This window comes from Podarcis bocagei, assembly GCF_964188305.1.
Source record: "Podarcis bocagei genome assembly, chromosome: 3".
NCBI classification, from domain to species: Eukaryota; Metazoa; Chordata; class Lepidosauria; order Squamata; family Lacertidae; genus Podarcis; species Podarcis bocagei.
The window spans coordinates 109,003,280-109,029,146 of NC_138127.1; the positions used below are offsets into that span (position 1 = coordinate 109,003,280).

General features: G+C 47.6%; 1 protein-coding gene across 1 annotated transcript in view; it reads right to left on the reverse strand.

The window, feature by feature from the left end:
• ELP3 (elongator acetyltransferase complex subunit 3) overlaps nt 1-25,867 on the reverse strand; it is a 112,904-nt gene that overhangs the window by 60,701 nt on the left and 26,336 nt on the right. The window contains exons 8-9 of the mRNA XM_081188644.1: nt 15,022-15,183; nt 1,131-1,257 (exon numbers count right to left, since the gene is read on the reverse strand). Coding sequence (XP_081044770.1) covers nt 1,131-1,257; nt 15,022-15,183 — 289 coding nt within the window. The remainder of the gene's footprint in view (nt 1-1,130; nt 1,258-15,021; nt 15,184-25,867) is intronic.

Consider the following 25,867-nt stretch of genomic DNA (forward strand, 5'->3'; position numbering starts at 1 on the left):
CTATGGGCTACTTTTAAAATGAGGCTGCATTTTAAATTGCATTTTAACCTGTATTTTAAATTGGTGTTTCCGCCCCCTCCCTTATTATGTGTTTACTGTTACAGATAGGTAGCCGTGTTGGTCTGCCATAGTCAAAATAAAAAAATTCCTTCCAGTAGCACCTTAAAGACCAACTAAGTTAGTTCTTGGTATGAGCTTTCGTGTGCATGCAACCTTTTCCTGTAAGACCTATTACAGTCGTTAAGAGTCGTCAACAGGCTCATCTCAGCTATCTGCCAATCTCCCATTCCCACCACCCTTCTGAGTAATACCCCTCCCCACCTTCTCACTATATAGAAGGATCTGGCAACTTCTGTTTCAGTGTATCTGAAGAAGTGTGCATGCACACGAAAGCTCATACCAAGAACTAACTTAGTTGGTCTTTAAGGTGCTACTGGAAGGAATTTTTTTATTATGTATTTACTGTAATTTTACCTTTTGTTAGCTGCCCTGAGCCCGGCTCTGGCCGGGGAGGGCGGGGTATAAATAAAATTTATTATTACAAGTTAGCCAGGTTCCTGATAGAAAAGGGAATCGGGGGGTTCATGGGGAAGGTTACCCTTTCAGCCCTTCAACCTTGACTCTGAACTGTCTTCCCCCAACCCCAAGAAAGGACCACAGTAAGAGACCAACGCAACAGCAGCCAAAACGAGTTCAAACCGTCCGAGACCAGGGAGAAGAGTCAGTGAAAGAAGACTGGAAGAAATTTAAAGACTATTTAAAGAAATATTGTAAAATTAATGAATGTTAGAAGGATGTTGGGTAGAAACTAAGTGGTTTCCAGCTGTAATGCTTTAGGAGACATGAAAAAAAAAAGATTCACAAATGGGTAAAAGTTTAATGGTAAGGATTTGCTGAACTAACAAACTGAATTGGAATACAAGGAGGGGAGGTGTGAGGAGGTCTGAGGAAATAAGTGTACGGAAGTTATGTTATTGAAAATTAATGTGTGTTTTTAATTGTTTTTTATTTTGTATGTTTATTTTTCATTTTTTGCTATATCTTAAAAACTTTCAATAAATATCTTTTTTTAAAAAAACAAACAAAACGAGTTCAAACCGAAGCAACCTGTGCCCTTGAGCCGCTCTTACCACAAACTGGTCGATGTCTCTCTCGAGTCCCATGTTGGGCAGGTCTGGCATCATGTGTGCCACCACTTTGAACCCGGCGTCTTTGGCTAGGTGGAATGATTCGCACACAGCCTTCACCGTATGGCCCCTGGGGGAGGGGAGGAAGAGAGGAGGAAATGAGGGTTAGAAATGTGGATGCACACACAGAAGCAAGCATCTCATAAGAACATAAAAAGAGCCCGCTGGATCAGGCCAATGGCCCGTCTAGTCCAGAATCCTGTTCTCACAGTGGCCATCCATTTTTATTTCATTTTTTTTCTTCCATAGTGGCAATTTTTCTTCAATGACAATGTTTATTTTTTGGGCCCCCCAAAAAATGTTACTTGACAAAACCTTTAAAAAGCAAAACTGGACAACTCAATTTCTTAGCACAGTTAAAAAAACAACAACTTGCCCCCCCAAAATAGTTTTTCTCTCATTCATCTTCTTCTTCCACACCCCTAACATAAAGGACATTATTGCTTATTTAACTTATATGCAGAATACATCATGCGAAAGGCTGGGCTGGATGAATCCCAAGGCGGAATTAAGATTGCTGGAAGAAATATCAACAACCTCAGATATGCAGATGACACAACCTTGATGGCAGAAAGTGAGGAGGAATTAAAGAACCTTTTAATGAGGGTGAAAGAGGAGAGCGCAAAATATGGTCTGAAGCTCAACATCAAAAAACCCAAGATCATGGCCACTGGTCCCATCACCTCCTGGCAAATAGAAGGGGAAGAAATGGAGGCAGTGAGAGATTTTACTTTCTTGGGCTCTCCATGATCACTGCAAATGGTGACAGCAGCCACGAAATTAAAAGACGCCTGCTTCTTGGGAGAAAAGCAATGACAAACCTAGACAGCATCTTAAAAAGCAGAGACGTCACCTTGCCAACAAAGGTCTGTATAGTTAAAGCTCTGGTTTTCCCAGTAGTGATGTTTGGAAGTGAGAGATGGACCATAAAGAAGGCTGATCGCTGAAGAATTGATGCTTTTGAATTCTGGTGCTGGAGGAGACTCTTGAGAGTCCCATGGACTGCAAGAAGATCAAACCTCTCCATTCTGAAGGAAATCAGCCCTGAGTGCTCACTGGAAGGAGAGATCCTGAAGCTGAGGCTCCAAGACTTTGGCCACCTCATGAGAAGAGAAGACTCCCTGGAAAAGACCCTGATGTTGGGAAAGATGGAGGGCAGAAGGAGAAGGGGATGACAGAGGATGAGATGGCTGGACAGTGTTCTCGAAGCTACCAGCATGACACAACTGTGGGACGTAGTGGAAGACAGGAGTGCCTGGCGTGCTCTGATCAATGGGGCCACAAAGAGGCGGACACGACTAAACGATTAAACAACAGCAACATTGCGCCTTTGCAGAACTTCACCAAGGTGTCCAGATAATGCACCGTCAATATCTTATTCTGCATTTGCAAGCTGCATGTTCATGTAGCCATCGACGGAGACGAGGTAGCCTTGGTATTCCACCCCCCGCTTCAGCTTCACCATCACTGGCTTCCCAGTCAGCCCGCTTTGGACTGAGAGGCAGACTCACAGCAACCAGACCAACGTATGGGCGGCTGGGCAACAAAAAAATTACTGGCGGGCAGCACTGGTGTGCCCACCAAAGCTCTAAAAAGAAAAAGCCAGACAGTGGGCATTCAGATGCCTGTGGGAAACCAGTAAGCAGGATTTGCGCGCAAGAGCAACTCTTCTCTCCTGTGGTTTCCAACAACTGGGATACAGAAGCACCGCTTTTCTTTTTGGGGCTGATCCAAGAAAGACTCTTCTTAATGTTCTGATGTACTATAAGCAAGCCTTAAGCCCGAGGCACCACATAAATGAAGCCACAGGTTCCGCTCCTGCCTCCAACGGTTTTCTCCTCTGTGTATTTTTAAAGATTTGTTGGCATCTTGGGAGCAGCGACCTGGCTTCTCATTCTTTCCCCCCATTCATATCTATATAAAGCCATGAACAGAAGCAGAACACTCGAACCAAAACTGAACAGCTGGGACTTGTATTTTGCACCATTTGAAAGCAAACAAACAGATACTGAACCTCAAACCTTAAAGGCTTTCATTTCCTTGAACGACCGAAGCATCGTCATTGCCCCGCGGATAAAATGCCGTGGCGGGCTTTGCAGAATGAATAGAAAGGCTGTCTCCCATTTGCATTGTTACAATTCCCACCTACCCCAAATTCTGTGGGATAGAACCAATGTGCTTAAGCCTAATTAGCACATGAAGGAGTGAGTTCCCATACAAATACAGTGGTACCTCTGGATGCAAATGGGATCCGTTCCGGAGCCCCGTTTGCATCCTGAGCAGAACGCAACCCGCGTCTGCGCGTCACAATTCACTGCTTCTGCGCATGACGTCATTTTGCTCGTCTGCGCATACGCGAGCAGCGAAACCCAGAAGTAACCTGTTCCGTTACTTCCGGGTCGCTGCGGAACGCAACCTGAAAACGCTCAACCTGAAGCTACTTTAACCCGAGGTATGACTGTAATTTAGAAACTTTCACCACTTTGGAACTAAACCAAGTTTTACTTCCTGTGCAATTTTTCTGAATGCTGCATGGAAAAGCACATGAATCTGACATTTGGAGAATTTGTAAGTAAACCATTTTTAACCAAATGTGTGTTCTTTTTTTGTGCCAGGGGAAACTTTTGGAACTCACTTTAAAGGACATATTTTTAAGGTCTAAATCCTATATTTCTGTACACCACTTAAGAGAAGGTTCAGAATTACTTTTAAATAAACATAAATAAAAACCAGTACATGTTGCCACTATTCGATAGCTAGCTATAATAAGTGTCAAATGTATTGCTCTGCTTTCCTTTAGATCACATCAGTGAGGCCAAGCTGGGGGGGGGGGGCTTCCTGTCTGGGGAGCCATGCACGCTGCCCAGTTTGCACCCTGGGGAGGTCACTTCAGTGCTGCTAATGCAGCAAAACAATGTGGGAGGCAGCAGTCATGAGATACAGGTCTCTGCAGCCACAGCAGGTGATGCGATTCTCCAGCGGTTTGAATTCACCCCGGGAGGCACTCTCCATTGTCTCTTGAGCCAGACGGAGGCCAACAACAACATATTTCCGCCTGGAGTTGTTTGCTCCCCATATTCTGAACCTTCCAGAGGGCAATGATTGTGATGCAAGAGTGTTTTAAAAAATAAAAATAGGAAACTGCCTTAATCTAGTAGTTCCACCACTGAGCTATTACCCTTCCCTACTGTATTATTACAATACACAAGCAATTCATGGGACAATGTAGTGCTTGGAAATGACTGTGCCTTCCTGAGCAAAGTTCTCTGCTCACTCCTTGGCGCCTGCAGCCTCAGGGGCGTTTAATAAAGGAAAGGGGAAGGCGTTCAAATGGAAGCACTCACAAAATGGGTAAGCGCACAGCTTGTTAAGTAAACAAAGGCAGGAACAGAGGCTTTTCAAGAAACGCCTTTTTTCGCAACGGCAGAGGTGCCAGAAGCCTGGCCATCAAAGGCACAGAAGTGAGACGCAAACATCTTGCTCCCTTGCCCTTCGCAGCTGCAGACCCTGCACAAGGCTTCTGTTTCTTTGGACAGACTTAGCAGCAATTTGGCACAGGCGGGACAGTGTGAATTGGCTGCCACTGACCCCACCTGTCCTGAGAGCGAGTTTCTGGGGTGGTGGTGGGAGACAAAGCTGGATACGGTGTGGGGAGCAATGAAGAAAAATCTTAGCAGCAATGACGGGTGCCAGAATAGCAGGGAAAGAAAAAGGATGTGAGCTCGCTTGCTCCTTACCCTTCCTAGCCGAGGCTTCTTCTCTCTAAGACTAATTTTTAACACTCATTCGCTGGTGATTTGGTATAGGTGACATGTGCGAATTAGCCCAAAGAGGCAGGCCAAGAAGATTCTTCATCCTGAGGGTGTGTTTGGGGATGGGGAGAGAAGCCAGGCGCGCTGCAGGCAGGGGGCTGCCCAGTGATGGTCAGTGGGGCGAACCACAAGGGGTGGCGGTCAGTGACTGCAGTCATATGAAAGAGGCAGATAGATAAAGGCCTGGGTATGAGATGGGGAAGTGGAGATGATGATGATGATGATGATGATAACAATAATAATAATAATAATACCCTGCCCACCCATCTGGCTGTGTTTCCCCAGCCACTCTGGGTGGCTTCCAACAAAGATTAAAAATACATTAAAATGTCACACATTAAAAACTTCCCTGAACAGGGCTGCCTTCAGGTGTCTTCTAAATGTCAGGTAGTTGTTTATCTCTTTGACATCTGATGGGAGGGCGTTCCACAGGGCGGGCGCCACCACCAAGAAGGCCCTCTGCCTGGTTCCCTGTAGCTTTGCTTCTCGCAGTGAGGGAACCGCCAGAAGGCCCTCGGCGCTGGACCTCATGTTGCCGCCCTCCAGACGTCTTGCAGAGGCAGTCACAAAGAATAATGATCACAGGATCCAGGTCAGTTCAAATGGGGAGAAGCAGTCTTTTGCGGTACTGAGCCGTTTAAGGCTTTATAGGTTTTTAAAAAAGCACTTTGAATTGGGCCTGGAAATTAAATGGCAGCTGGGGCAGTTGTGGCATCATTGTGTTGTATGCTTGAACTGTCTTGCTCCTGTGAGGAACCTGGTCGCTGAATTCTGTACCAGCTGAAGTTTCCTAGCTGTCTCCAGAGGCAGCCCCACATATAACGTGATGCAGTAATCTAACCTTGAGGTGTTTATTATTGGGGAGAGCAAGAGCTGGACCATAAAGAAGGCTGACCGCTAAAGAATGGATGCTTTTGAATTCTGGTGCTGGAGGAGACTCTTGAGAGTCCCATGGACTGCAAGAAGATCAAACCTCTCCATTCTGAAGGAAATCAGCCCTGAGTGCTCACTGGAAGGACAGATCCTGAAGCTGAGGCTCCAAGACTTTGGCCACCTCAGGAGAAGAGAAGGCTCCCTGGAAAAGACCCTGATGTTGGGAAAGATGGAGGGCACAAGGAGAAGGGGATGACAGAGGACGGGATGGTGGGACATTGTTCTTGAAGCTACCAGCATGAGTTTGACCAAACTGCGGGAGGCAGTGGAAGACAGGAGGGCCTGGCGTGCTCTGGTCCAGGGGGTCGCGAAGAGTCGGACATGACTAAACAACAACAACATGGGTCAGGAGAGACCTCTACCTGCTGTCAACAACTTGGGGGGCTTATCAAAGCTGTCCCGGCCCACCTTCCCCAAGTTCTCCCTTAAGACGTTCTCTTCAGCTCTGTATATTCTTTCAGTTTCCATTTTATGCCTTGCCATTTCTCAGTATTTCCACGCTTAACTGGTTTTTCAAAGGTGCTGCATTTTATATGCCTGAATTATGACAAAGTTGTTATTCGGCAATCTTGCGTAGGCAGAAAAGGCACGGCAGCTTCATAAATAAAAATACGCTCTTCAGTGGAAATATCCAAACTAAATCCAGTGAGATTTAATAGTTGGGAGTGTTGGGCTAGGACCCAGGAGAGAGACCAGGGTTCGAATCCCCACAAAGCAACCTAGGATTAAGGTTGCTGTCCCTCAGGCCAACATACCTCACAGGATGTTGTGGGAGTAAAATGGGGAGGAAGGGAACCATATTGAGCTGTTTGGAGGAAAAGGGGGCATATACTGTATTTTTCGCTCTATAACACGCACCAGATCATAACACACACGTAGTTTTTAGAGGAGGAAAACAAGAAAAAAAATTCTAAACGAAACAGTGGATGTATGATTTTTGTGGTTCATGCTGTGGCCACAGACATGTGATCTGACAGTGAGTTTGGAGTAGCCCAATGCAAAATCCTGAGGATCCATGTGGATCCATGCTTTGTAACCACGTTTTTGCACCATTGCAGCCCCAGGCAACAGTGGGTGTGTGATTTTTTGGGGGGCAGGCTGTAGCCATGGACATGCTATGTGATCTGATGGTGAATTTGGGGTGACCCAATGCAAAGATCCTGAGGATCCATGTGGATCCGTGCTTTGTAACCACGTTTTAAGTGGGGAGGGAAGGAAAAGCACTCAAGGGACAAGGAGCACGCGTGGGGTGGGTAGAGAAGGATGCTGCTAATAATGCAAAAGAGGGGTTTAAGGGGAGAAGAAGCATGCGTGGGGTGGGTGGAGAAGGATGCTGCTAATAATGAAGAAGAGGGGTATAAGGGGAGATGGCTCCTCTCCTCTCCTGCTTTGCTCCTTTAAAGCAAGCAGGCTCTCTGTCCCTCTCTCCTCCCTACTCAATGGCTCTTCTCCCGCTTTGCTGTTTCAAAGCGAGCCACGGAGGAGAGAAGGAAGGGGAACCATGGATGCTCTGCTCACGACTGCAGCAGATCCCCCCGCCACCCGTAGGCATTCGCTCCATAACACGCACAGATATTTCCCCTACTTTCTAGGAGGAAAAAAGTGAGTGTTATGGTGCAAAAAATACGGTAAATGCAATTAATAAACAAAACAAAATCCATAAACTCACTTAAATTTACATAAAGAAAAGTTATTCTCCTTTTGAAGGGGGTTGTCCCATCAGGACAAGAAGAGTGTGAGGCTAAACATCCCACTGGAATAGCTGTCAACTTTTTCCTTTGCTTGCGAGGAATCCTATTCGGAATAAGGGAATTTCCCTTAAAAAAAGGAAAAAGTTGACTGCTACGCCCACTGGTTGAGGGAACCAGCGGCAGGGGGGGTAAGCTTGAGGGGAGAGTTAGGGGACTAACAGCACAACTGAGAGCTGGTGTGTCAGTCACTGTGTGAAGGCCTTTCATAAGCCACCCCACCCCACCCCACATGGACACGTGTGGGTGATGGGGCTTGTTCCATTCCCCGCTGGTGGAAATTAATGCCTTTGTCCTTTGCTCCATTGACAGAATCTAACTCTATTGAGTTCCCCGAAACCACAATGGCTATGATCTGCCTCCACAACTGAAAGCCGCAATGTTCCAGAACAGCAGCTGCTGGAAGCTGCAGAAGACTCGTGGTCATAGACCAGGGGTCAGCAAACTTGGCCGGACTATATTTTTTTTTTTTTTTGGGGGGGGGGGGGAGAAGAATGAATTCCTATGCCCCACAAATAACCCAGAGGTGCATTTTAAATAAAAGCACACATTCAACTCATGTGAAAATGCCAGCAAGGCCCCACAAATAACCCAGAGATGCATTTTAAATAAAAGCACACATTCTACTCATGTAAAAATACCAGCAAGGCCCCACAAATAACCCAAAGATGCATTTTAAATAAAAGGGCACATTCTACTCGTGTAAAAACATGCTGATTCCCGGACCGTCCGTGGGCCGGATTTAGAAGGCGATTGGGCCGGATCCAGCCCCCGGCCGGGCTTTAGTTTGCCTACCCATGGCATAGACAGACCTTTCCTCCTCCCAAGAATTTGCCCAGTCCTCTATGTTGGTGGCCATCAGGGCCACCTTTGGGAGCGAGTTCCAGAATTTACCTGTGTGCATCTTTACGCGTCCTTCATGTCCTGTCCTGGCAAATGCGCCTGCGCAGGGATGGGGGCAGGGGGCAGCCTGGGGCCGGAAAGAGATGCCTGGAGGGCCGCATCTGATCCTTGGGGCTGAGGATCTCCACCCCTGCCTCACAGCTTGTGGCACACAATGTGGGCCAGTTCTGTCGCTAGGGGTGAGCTCATTGTTCAAGGCTCCCTTTGGCCCACTGATGGCTGGCTCAATCAGCTTTGCTAGCAAGGAGTCCTTTCTTTCCCCATCAACAGGCTATTATCCAAGAGGAGGGAGTGTTTCCACTTCACCAAACACACTTTATCTCTTTCTTGGACTCTGAGAAGGTGAACAAATCCGCTTCCCTTTCTCTGAACTGCATCTTCCCGGAATACAAAGGATGCGGCGGACAAATGCCAATTCCACCCTCCGTGGCGTTGCAGAACTAATCTTGTCCGTTGCCATTCCGCGGAGAGTTTTAGCCCAGGAATTTGGTCAATGTGCAGCAAAAAATAAAATAAAAAAATCAAGCTACCTTATCGTTAATTAATTCAGTATTATTATGACTAACGCCTTCCTGTGTACGTTTTATAATCCTTATTTCCTTTACTCTTTGGGGCTCTGTGACGGAAAAGCTTCAGAAAACGGCAGCCAAAATCACCATGTGGCTGGACCAGCTCCTGTTATGAGGAAAGGTTGCAACATTTGGGTTTTTCAGGTTAGAGAGATCTCTGGAAGGCTGTCACATGGAAGCTGGTATCTTGCTGTTCCAAAGGGTAGGACCCTAAGCAATGGCTTCAAGTTACAAGAAAGGAGATTCTGACTAAACCTTAAAAAGAACTTTCTATAGATGGTATCCATCACCGGTTAAATTTGCAAAAATGTATAAAAACGAATAGAAAGAGTGTTGGAGATGTGAAACAGAAGGTACGTTTTATCACACGTGGTGGGATTGTAAAAAGGTAAAACCCTACTGGGAAATGATATACAATGAATTGAAGAAAATGTTGAAAATAACTTTTCTTAAAAAAACCCAGAAGCCTTTTTGCGAGGTATTTTAGGCCAAGACATACCAAAAGAAATGAGGAAGAAATTATTTATGTATGCCACTACAGCAGCAAGAATGTTGATTGCACAAAATTGGAAGACTGGAGAAATACCAACTAAAGAATAATGGCAAGAGAAGTTGATGAACTACGCAGAACTGGCAAAAATGACAGATAGATTAAGAGAAAAAGACAACAGTGACTTTGAAAAAGAATGGGAACCATTTATATTACATAGTCAATAGACTTGATGGCAGGATTTAAATTAACATTCACATTCAATTAACTCAAACTATGGATGAAGTGAGGTCCTGTCAAGTCTTGCAAACGAACCAGATAATGCTTGAGATTCACCGATACACTCATAGGTGGATGAACCGCAGACAAATTACTATGTCCTTGTCTCAGCTCTTGAATTACCATTACCGAAATGTAGATCTAGAAAATTTCCACTTCCTGCCTACCTTGAGAAACACCATGCGCCTATTTATGACCTTTAGGTCATCAACCCTCCCATCTCGACTCATGGAGATAAAGGATACTCTATGGTGGTCCCACTCTCTCCGCCCAGTGAGGGTATTTAAAGACGAAACAAGGAGGCAATTGGTCCCTTGCATAGAGTCAAAGCTAATGCGGATAAAGGAAACCAAGCTCAACACTAGAAATACTAATTGCCCGAAGGAAGAAAAGAACTCTGTAAGCCTAGAATTACAAGACCTGAAGAAGAGGCTAATGAGTATAAAGACTGAGATTTCTACCCAAAATATAAGGACAGTAGAGCCTAGAGCACAATATTTAAAGACGTCCAATAGCTCTTTATCCCATAGAAAGACATCAGTGCAACTCCCTGTTCCCTTTTCAAACGACACCAAATTAGATGAGGAATTTGGCACCTCCGACATTTCTATGGCAACAACACCTAAAGAATTCTATGTTGCTGACAATCTGGAGATATCCAGCACCAACTCTACATCTGGACCTTTGCCTAATGTTCCAAAAACTTATCAGAATGATCAGCCTTCTCTACTGTACTCCTGGCAAGACAGGATGGACAGATCTTCCGAATTCGAATCTGGCTCTTTGTTGGCCAGTGATCCACATTTTATAACACATACCTCATTAATACTTCCACAGCCACAGATAGAACCAACAATCCTCCAATTAACCCAGGAGGGAGAGGGGGATTGACAGTTAATGAAACACCATGGGACTGTCCCCCCCGCTTGGGGTGCGGTTGGTTGGGTTTTATCTTCTAGGGATACTTACCCTATCAGACCTCCACCTCTTTCCCATACCATTTTGACCCAGGAGTCCTGGCCCAAGGATGACTTGTTATTGAGGGGATGTTACCCATCTATTGGGGAGGCTAGTATGGGATCTAGGATTTCCACAATTGAAGGGCTAGGGAGGAATGGCGGTAGGGCTAGATATCTCTATCGGCGAAGGGTTTCGAGATGCAGTGATCCTCGAACCCCTTCCAATCTACGCCCCATCCCAAGGGATGAGGGTAGGGAAAACAAGGATTACACACCTCCGTCATTGGTGCTGTGCAATGCCAGGTCCATAGGCAACAAAACTGCCACCATGCGTGACTTTTTTGTCTCGCAGGGGATTGACCTGGCTTGCGTGACGGAGACCTGGGTACGGGAAGGCGAAGTAGTCTCCCTACATGAGATAACACCCCCAGGTTTCTCTGTTCTCCATCAATCGCGGACTGTAGGTCGGGGGGGAGGAGTAGCATTGTTATTCCGGGAGGATTGCTCTTTCAGAGCTCTGCCATCACCGGCGATCTCTGGCATTGAATGTGTTGGTCTCGTGTGGGGCACCAAGGAGAGCTTGGCTGTCTGGCTGGTGTACCGACCACCCAGCACATCTGCAGCCACCCTGTCAGATCTGCTGGAGGTGGTGGCGGGCTGGGCCTTGGAGTTCCCAAACCTACTGGTTTTGGGAGACTTCAACGTCCATGCCGATGCCGCTCCCTCCTCACAGGCTCTAGACCTAGTGACTTCCATGGCAACACTAGGGCTCTCCCAGTTTGTTTTGGGCCCCACTCATCAAGCAGGCCACACGTTGGATCTGATCTTTGGGGCTGGCATAGATGTGATCATGCTCCCTGCTGTGAAAGTGCCATGGTCTGATCACTACGCTTTAAAAGCCAAGATTGACTTCCCGCTCCTCCCCGGCTCGGGTGGCGAACCTATTTGGGCTCGTCCGCGAAAACTGATGGATCCTGATAGATTCCGACAAGCCTTGCGGAACCCTGCTCCTCCTGGCGACTCATTAGATGACCTTGTTGAGGACTGGAATAACCGGCTCTTGGCAGCCATTGATGAGATCGCGCCTAAGCGCCCTCTGCGACCCCGTCGAAACCGGGCCCCTTGGTTTACTGAGGAGCTCCGGAAAATGAAGCAGGATCTCAGACGGCTAGAGCGAGTATGGCGACGGACTCGTGACGGAGCCTCAAGAACATCTTATAGGACGCTTATGAAAGCCTATGAGATGGCTATGAAAGCTGCTAAGAAATCTTACTTTGCAGCTTCCATTGCATCCGCTAGCTCTCGCCCGGCACAACTTTTTAGAATAATTAGGTCAATAACGTCCTTAGGAGGACAACCAAATTTAAGCACAAATTCGACCCACAGCTGTGAGGCATTCGCGAGCTTTTTTGCGGAGAAAGTCCTGTTGCTCCGCCGTGACCTCCCTGCCAATTTAGACACAGTGACTGAACTGGAGGCCCCTCGACTGACTTCAGGTCCAGTGTTGGACCATTTCGATCGGATACTCCCTACTGATGTGGATAGATTCCTCCAAGTTGGTAGGCCCACCACCTGCCTCCTTGATCCGTGCCCGTCTTGGCTGATTAGGGAGTGTCCAGATGTTGCGCGGACCCCCCTGGTTGAAATTATCAATTTGTCCCTTGACACGGGGACATTCCCAGGGGAACTGAAGGAAGCAGTGGTGCGTCCACTCTTAAAGAAAACTTCATTAGATCCCTTAGACCTATCCAATTACCGCCCAGTTTCAAATCTTCCATACCTGGGTAAGGTAATTGAGAGAGCGGTTGCTGAACAGCTTGGTAGGTTTCTGGAGGAAACATCGGCATTAGATCCATTTCAGTCCGGTTTCCGTCCTGGTTTTGGGACGGAGACGGCTCTGGTTGCCCTAACAGATGATATTCGTAGACAACTGGATCGAGGCGGGTCAGGACTGCTGATCCTTTTAGATTTGTCAGCAGCCTTTGACATGGTCGATCATGATCTTCTGGACCATCGCCTTGCAGACGTGGGGATACAGGGCATAGCCCGTAACTGGTTGTGCTCTTTTATCTCTGGTCGGGGACAGAGGGTGGCACTAGGGAGGGAAATGTCGTCACGCCACTCCTTGGTGTGTGGAGTGCCGCAGGGCGCAATTCTCTCCCCAATGCTTTTTAACATCTTTATGCGCCCTCTTGCCCAGATTATCCGGAGCTTTGGGCTGGGCTGTCATCAATATGCTGATGACACTCAGCTCTATCTACTGATGGATGGCCACACCAACTCGGCCCCTTACACACTGACCAGATGCTTGGAAGCTGTGGCTGGATGGTTTCGTGGGAGCCGATTGAAACTAAATCCTTCGAAGACAGAGGTCCTATGGCTAGGTCGGGATAGCATGGGGATGAGGGACCAACTCCCTTCTCTTGCGGGGGCCCAATTAGTGCCATTGCCTTCCGTTAAGAGTTTGGGTGTAATCCTTGACGCCTCCCTTTCCATGGAGGCGCAAGTCACAGCAACAGCCAAGGCGACATTTTTCCACCTTCGCCGCACCAAGCAGTTGGTCCCTTACCTTTCCCGCCCCGACCTGGCCACAGTGATCCATGCAACAGTCATCTCCAGGCTTGACTACTGTAACTCGCTCTACGCGGGGCTGCCCTTGAAGCTGTCCCAGAAACTCCAGCGGGTACAGAATGCTGCAGCGAGGCTCCTCACAGGGTCTCTGCCATGGGAGCATATTCATCCAGTGCTTTTCAAGCTGCACTGGCTCCCGGTGGAGTACAGGGTCAGATTTAAGGTGCTGCTTTTGACCTTTAAAGCCCTTCACGGCCTAGGACCCTCGTACCTACGGGACCGCCTCGCCTGGTATGCCCCACGGAGAGCCTCAAGGTCCATAAATAACAACACCCTAGTGGTCCCAGGCCCTAAGGAAGTTAGATTGGCTTCAACCAAAACCAGGGCCTTTTCAGCACTGGCCCCAACTTGGTGGAACGCTCTGTCTCATGAGACCAGGGCCCTGCAGGATCTGATCTCTTTCCGCAGGGCCTGTAAGACAGAGTTGTTCCGCCTGGCCTTTGGATTGGAGCCAATTTGATTCCCTCCGCCCCCTTTTTCTTTTTTCTTTTCCTTCTCCTGCAATGAGGCTCCATTTTAATATTTTAATGTTCCATTATTTTAATGTTGTATTTTATTTTTGTTTTTAAGTTGTAATCACTCATCTTGTTTTTATTATTGCTTGTAAGCCGCTCTGAGCCCGGCCTTGGCTGGGGAGGGCGGGGTATAAATAAAAAATTATTATTATTATTATTATTATTATTAGAAAATAGTGAAATATTATGGTGTATTTACTTTTATTTTTATGTTTTTAGGCTTGATGTTATGTTATTAACAACTTTTTCTGTTAGGAGATAGCAAAGTGGGTGAAAAGAGAAACAAACCAGAAGCGGAAGTTGGGGAAAGCCCTGGAGGGGAGGGAGGAAGGAATATATAATAAATGTTAAGAATCTGAGATGTATGTAATGAATGAAAAAGAAAAATGATTTATTTTTTTTAAAAAAAGAACTTTCTGAAGAAGAAGAATAAGAGTTTGGATTTGATATCCCGCCTTTCACTCCCCTTTAAGGAGTCTCAAAGTGGCTAACAATCTCCTTTCCCTTCCTGCCCCACAACAAACACTCTGTGGGATGAGTGGGGCTGAGAGACTTCAGAGAAGTGTGACTAGTCCAAGGTCACCCAGCAGCTGCAGGTGGAGGAGCGGAGACGCGAACCCGGTTCCCCAGATTAGGAGACTACCGCTCTTAACCACTACACCACACTGGCTCTCTGAGGGTAACAGCTGTGGACTCTCCTTCCTTGGAAGTTTCCAAGCAGAGGTTGGATGGCCATCTTTCAGGGATTCTTTAGCTGTGATTCCTGCATTGCAGGGGGTTGGACTGGATGACCCTTGGAGCCCCTTTCAATTCTATGATTTTACGTGGGATCACTGGTGCAGCCATGTGCAGCATTTGCTATGCCTTTGAACTGTGTTTCGCCTGGGTATCACACCGCTGTGAGTATCATAAAGCTTTTGGTAGACCCTGCTACCCGGTCTCAAGTTCAGCGGCAGGGAGCAAGGATGTCTCCTTTGAAAGCCCCCTCTCCTTACCTGTTGGTGTCTCTGGCCACATCCTCATAGACACTCTGAACGCCAATCTCCAGCCTTGTGCAGCCGTATGACAACATATCGCTCAAGTGCCGTTTCAGGCAGTAATCCGGCCGGGTCTCTATAGTTATGCCAATGCACTTTGTAAGGCTTCGCTCAGAGTATCTGCGGATCAGAGACAGGGGGTTGGGAAGGGATGCAGAAGAGAGAAATATAAGTGAGGTCTCTGCTACATTGAGCCAAGGCGGTCCAAAAAACAAAGAGGCCCCAAACAGGAGACGTGTCACAACTGGCAAGGAAGGCGCTCGTTGTAACAGTTGGGTTCGCAGCATATGGCTGGCAAATTGTGCTTACGACAATTGTGACGGATCTGCATTCAGAACCGCCTGATTACAATGCAAATCCCCCATCATCTGGGCGCCCTGTAAGCAGACAGCTTTCGCTGACGGACAGGCTGGCAGCCGATCTCACCAGCAGATGGCTGTGGCTTCGGAGAACGTTTTGAAATTCGATCTCATGGAAAGGCTGTGGAGAGTATCTTCTTGGGCATTTTTCTTTTTCTTTTCTTTGCCGAGGTTGCTTTGTACATCCCGTTCCGCAGAAGAATTAAACGTACTCCGCAGGTCTATTTTTTCATTTTGGACGTACAAACCAAGATACTGACAGTTAGTGCAAAGACTTCCACTTGCACAGTGGGACTTCCACATCCTCTCCATGTACTGTTTTTGGGGGACAGGGTGGGCAGGTGTGGGGGACTCCCTGGTCCTGAATGGGGTAACTGTGCCCCTGAAGGACCAGGTGCGCAGCCTGGGAGTCATTCTGGACTCACAGCTGTCCATGGAGGCACAGGTTAATTCTGTGTCCAGGGCAGCTGTCTACCAGCTCCACCTGGTACGCAGGATGAGACCTTCCCTGTCCTCAGATTGGAAGGTCAGAAGTTCAGGGTGCCAATGGTCAAGAGAGGGCATTCTCTGTCTTCTGGGTTTCTGGGGTTTTTCCTGTTATTCTGTCTCTCACAGCTACAATAAACCTACCATTAAAAGTATGGACTGGTCATTCTTTCGTCAGAGGGCAAACGGGCAAATACTTTCCCCCCTAACCGTACCCGACCCCGTCACTCTACAGCTTTCAGCGAATGCTGAAGACACAGCTCTTTACCCTGGCCTTTATCACCTGACATGTATACGATAAGATACGATAATCCTTATTGTCATTGTCCCATACAGAACAACAAAATTGAAAAATCTTCATCAAACATTCACAAACCAACACGCCTGCTATCCCTGCTATCCCAGCCTGGTTAGCCCCTAAAAACTCTGATACCCCATAATTAAATACAACATACTCCCAACATACTCCCACACTGCGTTTAAAACCAAAATCGCATTTGGGTAGAAACTGTTTCTCAGGCGGCTAGTCCTGGTCTTTATAACCCTGTACCTTCTTCCAGAAGGCAGAAGCTGAAAGAGATCATTTCCGGGTGCGCACTATCCTGCGCTATCTCTGCCGCTTTCTTATGGCACCTGGAAGCGTGGATTTGATCCAAGGTGGGAAGAGTGCACCCAATTATTCTCTCCGCAGTCTTTACAACCTTGGACAGCATTGTTTTCCCCCCTGATAATGTTAGAAGCAACCCTGTTGTTGTGCCTGGAAGTGAAGAGGCCAATAGGGCTCATCAACCTGGGAAGGCAGCCCACCTGGGAGAAGGAAAAACTCTTTCCTAAACCTCTGCTGCCTTGCGGGATATCTTTAGGGGAAAGAGGCTAAGGAGTGAACCCAACACAAATCCAGAGTGGAGTCCCTAAGACGCTTGGATGGCGCCTTGTACGCCTCCTTCCGGCAACTCCTGCAGCCAAGCTGGTGCCAAATGTCTTGCTCTGCTTTCCTTTGGAACGCATCAGTGAGGCTGAGAGGGGGAAGCCCAGGACCTCCACTTTGGTGCTGTTAATGCAAAAACAAGCAGCAAGAACTATGCATGCACACGAAAACTCACACCAATTACAAACTTAGTTGGTCACTAAGATGCTACTGGAAGGAATTTTTTTGTTTCGACTACGGCAGACCAACACAGCCACCTACCTGTAAATAAATAATGATAATAATAAATTTTATTTATACCCTGCTCTCCCTGGCCAGAGCCAGGCTCAGGGCGGCTAACACCAGTAAAAATTACAGTAAAAACATAAGGGGGGGGGACAAAAAACCCAATTTAAAATACAGGTTCAAATGCTATTTAAAATGCAGCCTCATTTTAAAAAGTAGCTCATAGATCACATAAAGGGAGGGAAACATAAGGGTCAGAATGAGTCCAAGCCAAAGGCCAGGCGGAACAGCTCTGTCTTGCAGGCCCTGCGGAAAGAAATCAGATCCTGCAGGGCCCTGGTCTCATGAGACAGAGCGTTCCACCAGGCCGGGGCCAGTGCTGAAAAGGCCCTGGTTGAGGCTAATCTGACTTCCTTAGGGCCCGGGGCCTCTAGAGTGTTGCTATTTATGGACCTTAAGGTACTCCGCGGGGCATACCAGGAGAGGCGGTCCCGCAACCACATAGTTATTTTAAACTGTTTTAATGCTGTGTTTTGAATCACTGTAATCTACCCAGGGACTTTAGGGTGAAGGGCGGGTAATAACAACCCCCACCGGGTGCCGTCCAGCTGTTTTGGACTACAACTCCCATCAGCATCACACAGCCTTACCGGCCAGGGCTGCTGAGAATTGTCGCCCCAAAGGCTGGAACATACCACGATGGTTTGTCATTATATGTGCAAACTGAACTATTACGAACATGCAACCACTTCGCAACAATTTTGGGAATCTGACCCACGTATGGTTTAGCTCACTGCAAATCATTTTTAAAATTGCAACCCAGGGAACACCGATATTCCTCATAAACTTGCCAGGTTTACCTCCATGAGAACAATCAGTAATAGAGGTGCTCTACAGACATCTCTTTTTAAGGGAGAGGCACAAAGCCCATCATTTTGCACTGGCTTTGGGGGAACAGGGCTGCTCTTATCAGACTCGTTATTTTGCTATTTCAGCCGAGTGAGTTCATATTGTACTCTTACGCTTTTAATTGGTTTTTATATTGCCTTCTATAAGTTTCGAAGTCTGCCTCCAGCTGTGTAGGAGGAAAAGTGGTCACATGCATGAAATCAGTGGCGTAGCGTGGGGGGTGCAGGGGGGGCCGGCCGCACCAGGCGCACCACCTGGGGGTTAGGGGGCGCAAATCCACGGGTTAGGGGGCGCAAATTACTTGCCTTGCCCCGGGTGCTGACAACCCACGCTACGCCACTGCATGAAATCCATAGGGGAGGGGCCTTCCTTGCACCCCAAACCCTGCTCCGATGCTGCCAGGTGAATCTTCATTTGAATAGAAAGCTCCAAGTGCTACAAATCCCCATGAAACCCCACTGCAGAAGATCGTGTGCTGTTTGGCCGCCTGGAAAGGAATCCGCTGCTGGGATCTACTAGAAGCAAATGCTAAGATCCTGCTGGAATGTCTTTTCTAAATGCACAGTTTTCTATGTTTGAAAGATAACAATACGTAACTTGCATCCTAGTAGCCCCTGGGTACAGAATAAGCAGTCTTCCTCTTTGGCTACCCATCCAACTCTGCAGATCCCAAAATCATCTTAAAGGTAAAGGGACCCCTGACAATTAAGCCCGGTCGCAAACGACTCTGGGGTTGCGGCGCTCATCTCGCTTCACAGGCTGAGGGAACCGGCGTCTGTCCACAGACAGCTTTTCCGGGTCATGTGGCCAGCATGACTAAGCAGCTTCTGGCGAAACCAGAGCAGTGCATGGAAACACCGTTTACCTTCCCGCTGGAGTGGTACCTATTTATTTACAGTCATACCTCGGGTTGAAGTAGCTTTGGGTTGAGTGTTTTGGGGTTGCACTCTGTGGCAACCCAGAAGTAACAGAACACATTACTTCTGGGTTTCACCGCTTGTGCATGCGCAGGTTGCGTTCACTTCAGGATGTGAATGGGGCTCTGGAACGGATCCCGTTCGCATCCAGAGGTACCACTGTACTTGCACTTTTGGGCGTGCTTTCGAACTCCTAGGTTGGCAGGAGCTGGGACCAAGCAACGGGAGTACACCCCGCCACAGGAATTCGAACCACCAACCTTCTGATCGGCAAGCCCTAGGCTCTGTGGTTTAGACCACAGCGCCACCTGCGTCTTTTTACCAGGCGTCTTCAGACTTCTCTGCATTTTCTCTTTTCATATGCCTCTTTCTCAGCAGCTCCAAGGAACAAGAAGCCAACAGACCAGCCATCTATACCTGGGTCACTCATTTTCCCCAGCTCAGCCTCCTGGCCACCTTTGAAACTAGGAAGCTCAATTCTTGCTCCGTCTCCGTATTCAAGGGGTACACAGTCCAGAAGTACTGGGCTAGAACTCAGGATCCACTTCAGATTGAGGACTGTACTCATAAGAACTAAAACCTCCTTCCAGAATTTTGCAAGCATCCTGCCATCCCCCGAGAACAGGCCTCCCCCTACAGCACCACATCTCCAGCAATTGTCTGAGGTTGTGAGGCCTAGGGCAGCAGTTCTCAACCTGTGGTTCCCCAGATGTTGTTGGACTACAACTCCCATCATCCCTGAGCTCTGGCCTTGCTAGCTGGGGGTGACTGGAGTTGTAGTCCAACAACATCTGGGGACCCACAGGTGGAGAAAGGCTGGCCTAAGTAAGGGGAAGCAGCAGGCAGGTAGCCAATGGATGCTGAATAGTATTTTTTGCTGCAAGGATCACCAACATTTTTAAGGCCCTGGGCACATTTGTTGAGAGAATGCAAAGCCTCCTCCGGTCACTTTTGATCCCCCCCCCCCCCGTAGATCGCTACTCCCAAGAGTGAAAAGGATGAACACACATACTTCACGTTTCCAAAGGATCTGGGTAAACGTCAGAGAGTTGGAAGAGGAAGTGGGGAAGAGTATTGCTCTTCCAACTTCAGCTCTCTGTACTTTTTCCAAGGGAGAGAAAGGTAACCAGCTCAAGACCAAGGGTTCAGAGACTTCATGGATGCTTGGAGAGGTAGGATGGCCACCTGCCAGGGCAACTTTAGCTGTGATTCCTGCACTGCAGGGGGTTGGACTAGATGATCTTTTGAGGGCCCTTCCAACTATGATTCTATTCAACACTCCAGATAGCCCCATCCCATCCTTTCTCTCTTTTCCACAGCCACCGCCACCCGCTGCCTACTCTTTCTCCTCCAGGAGATCCAAAACACAGCCTTTCAGCTTCAGCCAAGTCCAGCCTTGCAAGACAGAAGCAGGTTCCAGATGCCTTTCTGTTTTCAGCAAATGAATGATTGAACGCTAACCTTCAACCGATGACTAATACACCGTGCGTGCACACACCCCAACTAGGCGGCTGGAGGCAAAGGGTAATGTTATTGGATTCGAGTCTAATCATATTACTTTGAAGTTGTAGGAGAGGTACTTTAGGAGGAAGAACACAATTAAGGTCTCCAAAACGACACAAAATGTTATATATATATATTATTATTCATGCATTAATCATAATACCACTTTCAGGCATCCATCTACTCGCTGCTGAAACACTGCATTGCAGTAACTGGTTTGTTGGAATAACGCTATGCAGCAGGTTACAGCTGGAAGAAATTAACTTAGCAGGACTGCACTGGTGGATATCACGGCTGGGCTGCCCCTACCCCAAATAAGCTGTTGCATAACTCAATGCTTTCCTAGACTTCAACTACCAACCAGATCTATTTTTGAGGGGCACGTTTGGACTGGTATCCCACTCTATCCCTTTGACTCCAGACAGGAAATTGGAGAGTCAGTATGGTGTACTATGCTTTATTATGACCTGAAAGACCATGGTTTTGGGTTTCCCCCAGAGCAGATTTGGGGATAGTGTGGGCAGAGGGAGGAGAGGAATTCCTGTTGCACCTGTGGGAATCTTTGTGGTGACTTCTGCTAGCGCAGTGGGTTGGCTGAATGCAGCCCAAGGAGTTTGAAGCATCTCTCTCACTGCTCAGCCAGTGACTGTTAACAAACGTGAGTCAAAACGTGGCCACCGAACAGCTCCCAAAGTGAGCACGTTACTAGCAAAGTTTCCAAAGGTTATTCCAGGGAGTGGTATCCTGACACCCTAAAGCTGTGTTCTTCAACTCTGGGTTCCCAGGTGGTGTGTCGGACTACAACCCCATCGCCCACAACCAATGAGACAGGATGGTGAGAGTTATAGTCCAACAACATCTGGGGACTCCAAGTTGAGGAATAGCCTTCCTTCACCTGCTGCCCTCCAGACAATGTGGACTACAACTCCCACCGTCCACAGCTAGATTAGCCAATGGGACAGGATGATGGGAGTTGTAGTCCCAACAACATCTGGGGACCTAAGGTTGAAGAACAGTGTCCTACATTACTTCACGCAGTTGAGTACCAGCACTTGATATGTAAGGATGCGGGTGGCGCTGTGGGTTAAACCACAGAGCCTAGGACTTGCTGATCAGAGGGTCGGCAGTTCCAATCCCCGCAATGACGGGGTGAGCTCCCGTTGCTCAGTCCTTGCTCCTGCCAACCTAGCAGTTCGAAAGCACGTCAAAGTGCAAGTAGATAAATAGGTACCGCTCCGGTGGGAAGGTAAACGACATTTTTGTGCGCTGCTCTGGTTCGCCAGAAGCGGCTTAGTCATGCTAGCCACATGACCTGGAAGCTGTACACCGGCTCCCTCGGTCAGTAAAGCGAGATGAGCGCCGCAACCCCAGAGTCGGACACGACTGGACCTAATGGTCAGGGTTCCCTTTACCCTGTACCTACTCAATATGTAGCATGGCTGGCCAAGCCAGGGCAGTGGGACTCTGTGGTGATGACACTGCCCGGGGCTGGAACACAAGGACCCATAGAAACCAAGTGCCCCGCGTCACCCTGAAGGCTAACAAATGTATTGCCGTGTAAGCATTTGTCAGCCGACTTAGGCTGAATGTAGTATGTTTACGGTGACGCATGCCTGTGCTGAACCGGCCCCCTCCTCTCCCTTTGGCAGCTTTGTCTGCATCTCAGGGTGTTCTTGTGGAGATAAAGAAATCGAAAAGATCTTCCCGGCGCTGAAAGGAGCTGCCAGAGCAATGAATACAGAAAGCCGCTCTTAAGGTTAGCTGGTTAATGACTGAATTGGACAAAGGAGGGGCGGCTGACAGAATAGCTGAACTCCCTTTTGTCATGCAGGCAATCGACAGAGAAATAAAAGAAAGGATTGTGGTGGGCTTCCCAAAGCCATAAGGCACCAGAATTATCGGAGTCCAAGGACACACTTCCCAGGCAGGCATAAATGTTTAAGGTACCATGCAAAGCAGGACTGGAGAGGAGTTGTGGCCTGAAGAACACTGGAAGGGCACATTTGGCCCACGGTCCTGAGGTTGCCCACCTCTCAAGTAAAAGAATGTGCCACAAACATTTGACATCTAAGGCCAAAGCTTATTACAGATACAACACAGTTTGTCCGCCACAGGGGGGACGTAGCTGATGGAGGAAAATCTTTTAAAGAAGGCTGGTTTGCAGCAAACGCAGAATTGCAATGATCTGTCCTTCCAGTGAGCACTCAGGGCTGATTTCCTTCAGAATGGATTGGTTTGATCTTCCTGAGTGCTCACTGGAAGGACAGATCCTGAAGCTGAGGCTCCAATACTCTGGCCACCTCATGAGAAGACAAGACTCCCTGGAAAAGACCCTGATGTTGGGAAAGATGGAGGGCACAAGGAGAAGGGGATGACAGAGGACGAGATGGTGGGACGGTGTTCTTGAAGCTACCAGCATGAGTTTGACCAAACTGCGGGATTTTATCTGCCCTGAATCTTCCAACATTCAGCTTTGTTGCCTGACCACTTCTAGTGTTGGGAGAGAGGGGGGGGGGACTTTTCTCTATATATGTTCTCTCTGTATAATTTTTATTAAATTTTGTTTAAATTTTAGAATATCCATTTAAACAACTTTAAAATGACTTCCCTTCTTCTTGTTCCATGGTTCATTTTGCATAACATAAATCCCTGCATATTTTATATAAACTAAACCATTCAGTATCCCACTATTACATCCATCAAAACTTATCTACACTGTTAAATCTATCTTAATGCTGCAAACGTTTTCAACTATACGCAATTTCTCCACGTATATTCAATAAACACTTTCTGATCTTCTTTAAACATATATTCTTCTTGTTCTCTTCTTCTATATGTTAGGTCCGCAAGCTGCGCATATTCCGTCAGTTTAAGTTGCCATTCTTCTTCGGTTGGGACTTTGCTCGTTTTCCATTTTGGGGCTAACACGGGCTGCAGTAGTGGCATACATAAATAACCTTTTTTGATACCTGGGAATTTCCATCTGAATTATCCCCAACAAAAAGGACTCTGGTTTTTTTTTTTGAAAAGTACTTTTAAACATTTTTTTCAATTCATTATGAATTATTTCCCAATACTCTTTGACCCTTTCACAGGTCCACCACATACGACAGAACGTACCCTCTCTATATACTTTCTCCATGCTCTGCCCAATTTTATGAACTTCTATTGTGTAGCCTCTTACTCGCCTTTTCTCTAACTAAAAAGTCCCAAATGTTGCTGCCTTTCTTCAGAGGTGAGCCACTCCATCCCCTCCAGCGTTTTGGTTGCCATTTTTTTAACCTTCCCCAACTCTGCAACACCCTTTCTGAGAGGCACAGAAGATGATTCTGGCTCCCTGAAAGCAGCCGTTTCCAAACCCCGAGGCAGCTGCGGCACAACAGAAAAGCCCACATTATTGATTGAAGCTATCGTTTGGCTGATCTCGGCAAAGAACTCTGCAATCGCCATCTGTTTCAGGATTAGCAGAACCAGCCTGCTTGGCTGAAATGTCACGCTGTACCTAATGCCCAGTGACACAAATGTGCCGCTCAGTGACAAAGACCCAAGACAAGGTGTGCACTGAAAATGCTGCAGCTAAGCGGAGAGGGAGAATTCCCACTCCTACCTTGATCCCCGCGAGTCACAGTAAGTGGAGCTAACACAACAGCTGGGAAGGTCGTTCTCTTGCAGAAGTGCAGCAAGGATGTTGCAGCTTAAGCTCCTGCCCTATATATCGGGTCTGAGTGCTGTCACGGTGCTTAATAATCCTATAATATATCTGAAGGGCCCATAGGTTTATCACAGTTAGGCTTAGAAAAGCGGTGTCCAAACCTTTTTCAAAGAGGGTCAGATTTGATGAAGTGAACATTCATGAGGGCCGTTGACCTTTTGTTGTTGACCATGAAGTTGTTGACCTTTTTTTAGGACTGAAACTGTTGACCTTCTTTTTGGATTTCCCCCCAGGAAATAAACTACCAACCGGTGGGCTGGATTAAGCCCCCCGGGCCAGACTTTAGACATGCCTGGTTTAGAAGAATGTCCTTAGGTAGACTAGCGCAGGCTGGTCCCAAGGTTCATCAAGTCTGCAATACAGAAATCTCAGCTGAAGCATCCCTGACAGATGGCCACCCAACCTCTGCTTAAAAACCGCCAAGGAAGGAGAAGCCCCCACCTCCCATATTAGCCCATTCCACTGTCAAACACTTCTTACAGCTGTCTTGTCATCTCCACACCTTCCAGCTTGTCAAGATCCTTCTTAAATTGTGGTGCCCAGAACTGGACACAGGACTCCAGGTGTGGTCTGACCAAGGCAGAATAGAGTGGGACCACTGCTTCCCTTACTGTGGACACTCAACTTCTGTTGATGCAGCCTAGAATTGCGTTAGCTTTGTTTTCAGTGCTTGGAGCTCTGAAGCAGGGCTGGAGCCAGGAGTCTTCACAGCCTGTTGGAACTATCCATGGTCTGGTAGATCTGTGTCTGACCCAAGCTTGTCTGTCCGTCTGCCCCCCTCCCTGCCCCTTCTCTGTGGAGGTGGCTCCAGAGAACTCTTCTACCCTCTCTGGCTACAGACCGCCAGCTTAAGTGCCACCTGCTGCTGCTGCTGGCTGCCATCCATCCATCCACCCACACATCACAGCCAGGCTTCAGAGGACCTCGTCCAGCGTCAAAACAGGACCCGATCCTATGCACCTGCCCATTACCATCTTCAGCAACCTCTTCACTAGCAATTAAACAAAACTACTCAAGTCACGTTGCAGATACAACCTCAGGACTTGGCAGGTCTTGCCAAGCAAGACCTTTGTGAGTTTGGCATGAAGTAAAATCAACGCTTGTGCTGACAAGGCAAAATGGTACCCCGTGTCCTCCGTCATCCATCTCCAGGCCCAGACTGCCTTACTGAAATCAAGATACACTATGTGCACAGTGTCCCCCTGATCCACCAGACTTGTAACTCCACCAAAAAAAGAAATGTGATTTGTCTGGCATGACTTGTTTTTGAGAAACCTATGCTGGGTCCTTTTCTAAGTGCTTGCAGAGCAATTGTTTATCTGTTGTAGAACTTTTCCTGGTATCAGTGTCAAGCTGACCAGTCACTAGCTACCTGAGTCTTCTCCCCCCCCCCCCTTTTGACAACATTTGCCCACCTCCAGTCCATAGGAACCTCATCTGTTCTCCAAGAATCCTCCAAGATTATAGACAGAGGCTCCGAGATTACATCCAGAGGCTCCTTTAGTAAACCTGGATGCAGCTCATCAGGCCCTGGAGATTTGAAGTCATTTAAAAGTAACTAGGTTTTCCATCACTACCTCTTTCCCTATCTTGGGCTGCAGCTCCCTCCTTACACCACGTTATCACCAGGTTGGGCATCACTTTCCTTTTGGGTAAAGACAGAGGCAAAGTACCATATTTTTTGCCCTATAGGGCGCACTGGCCCATAGGGCGCACCTGTTTTTTTGGGGGGGAAATAAATTTTTATTTAAATAAAAATTTATTT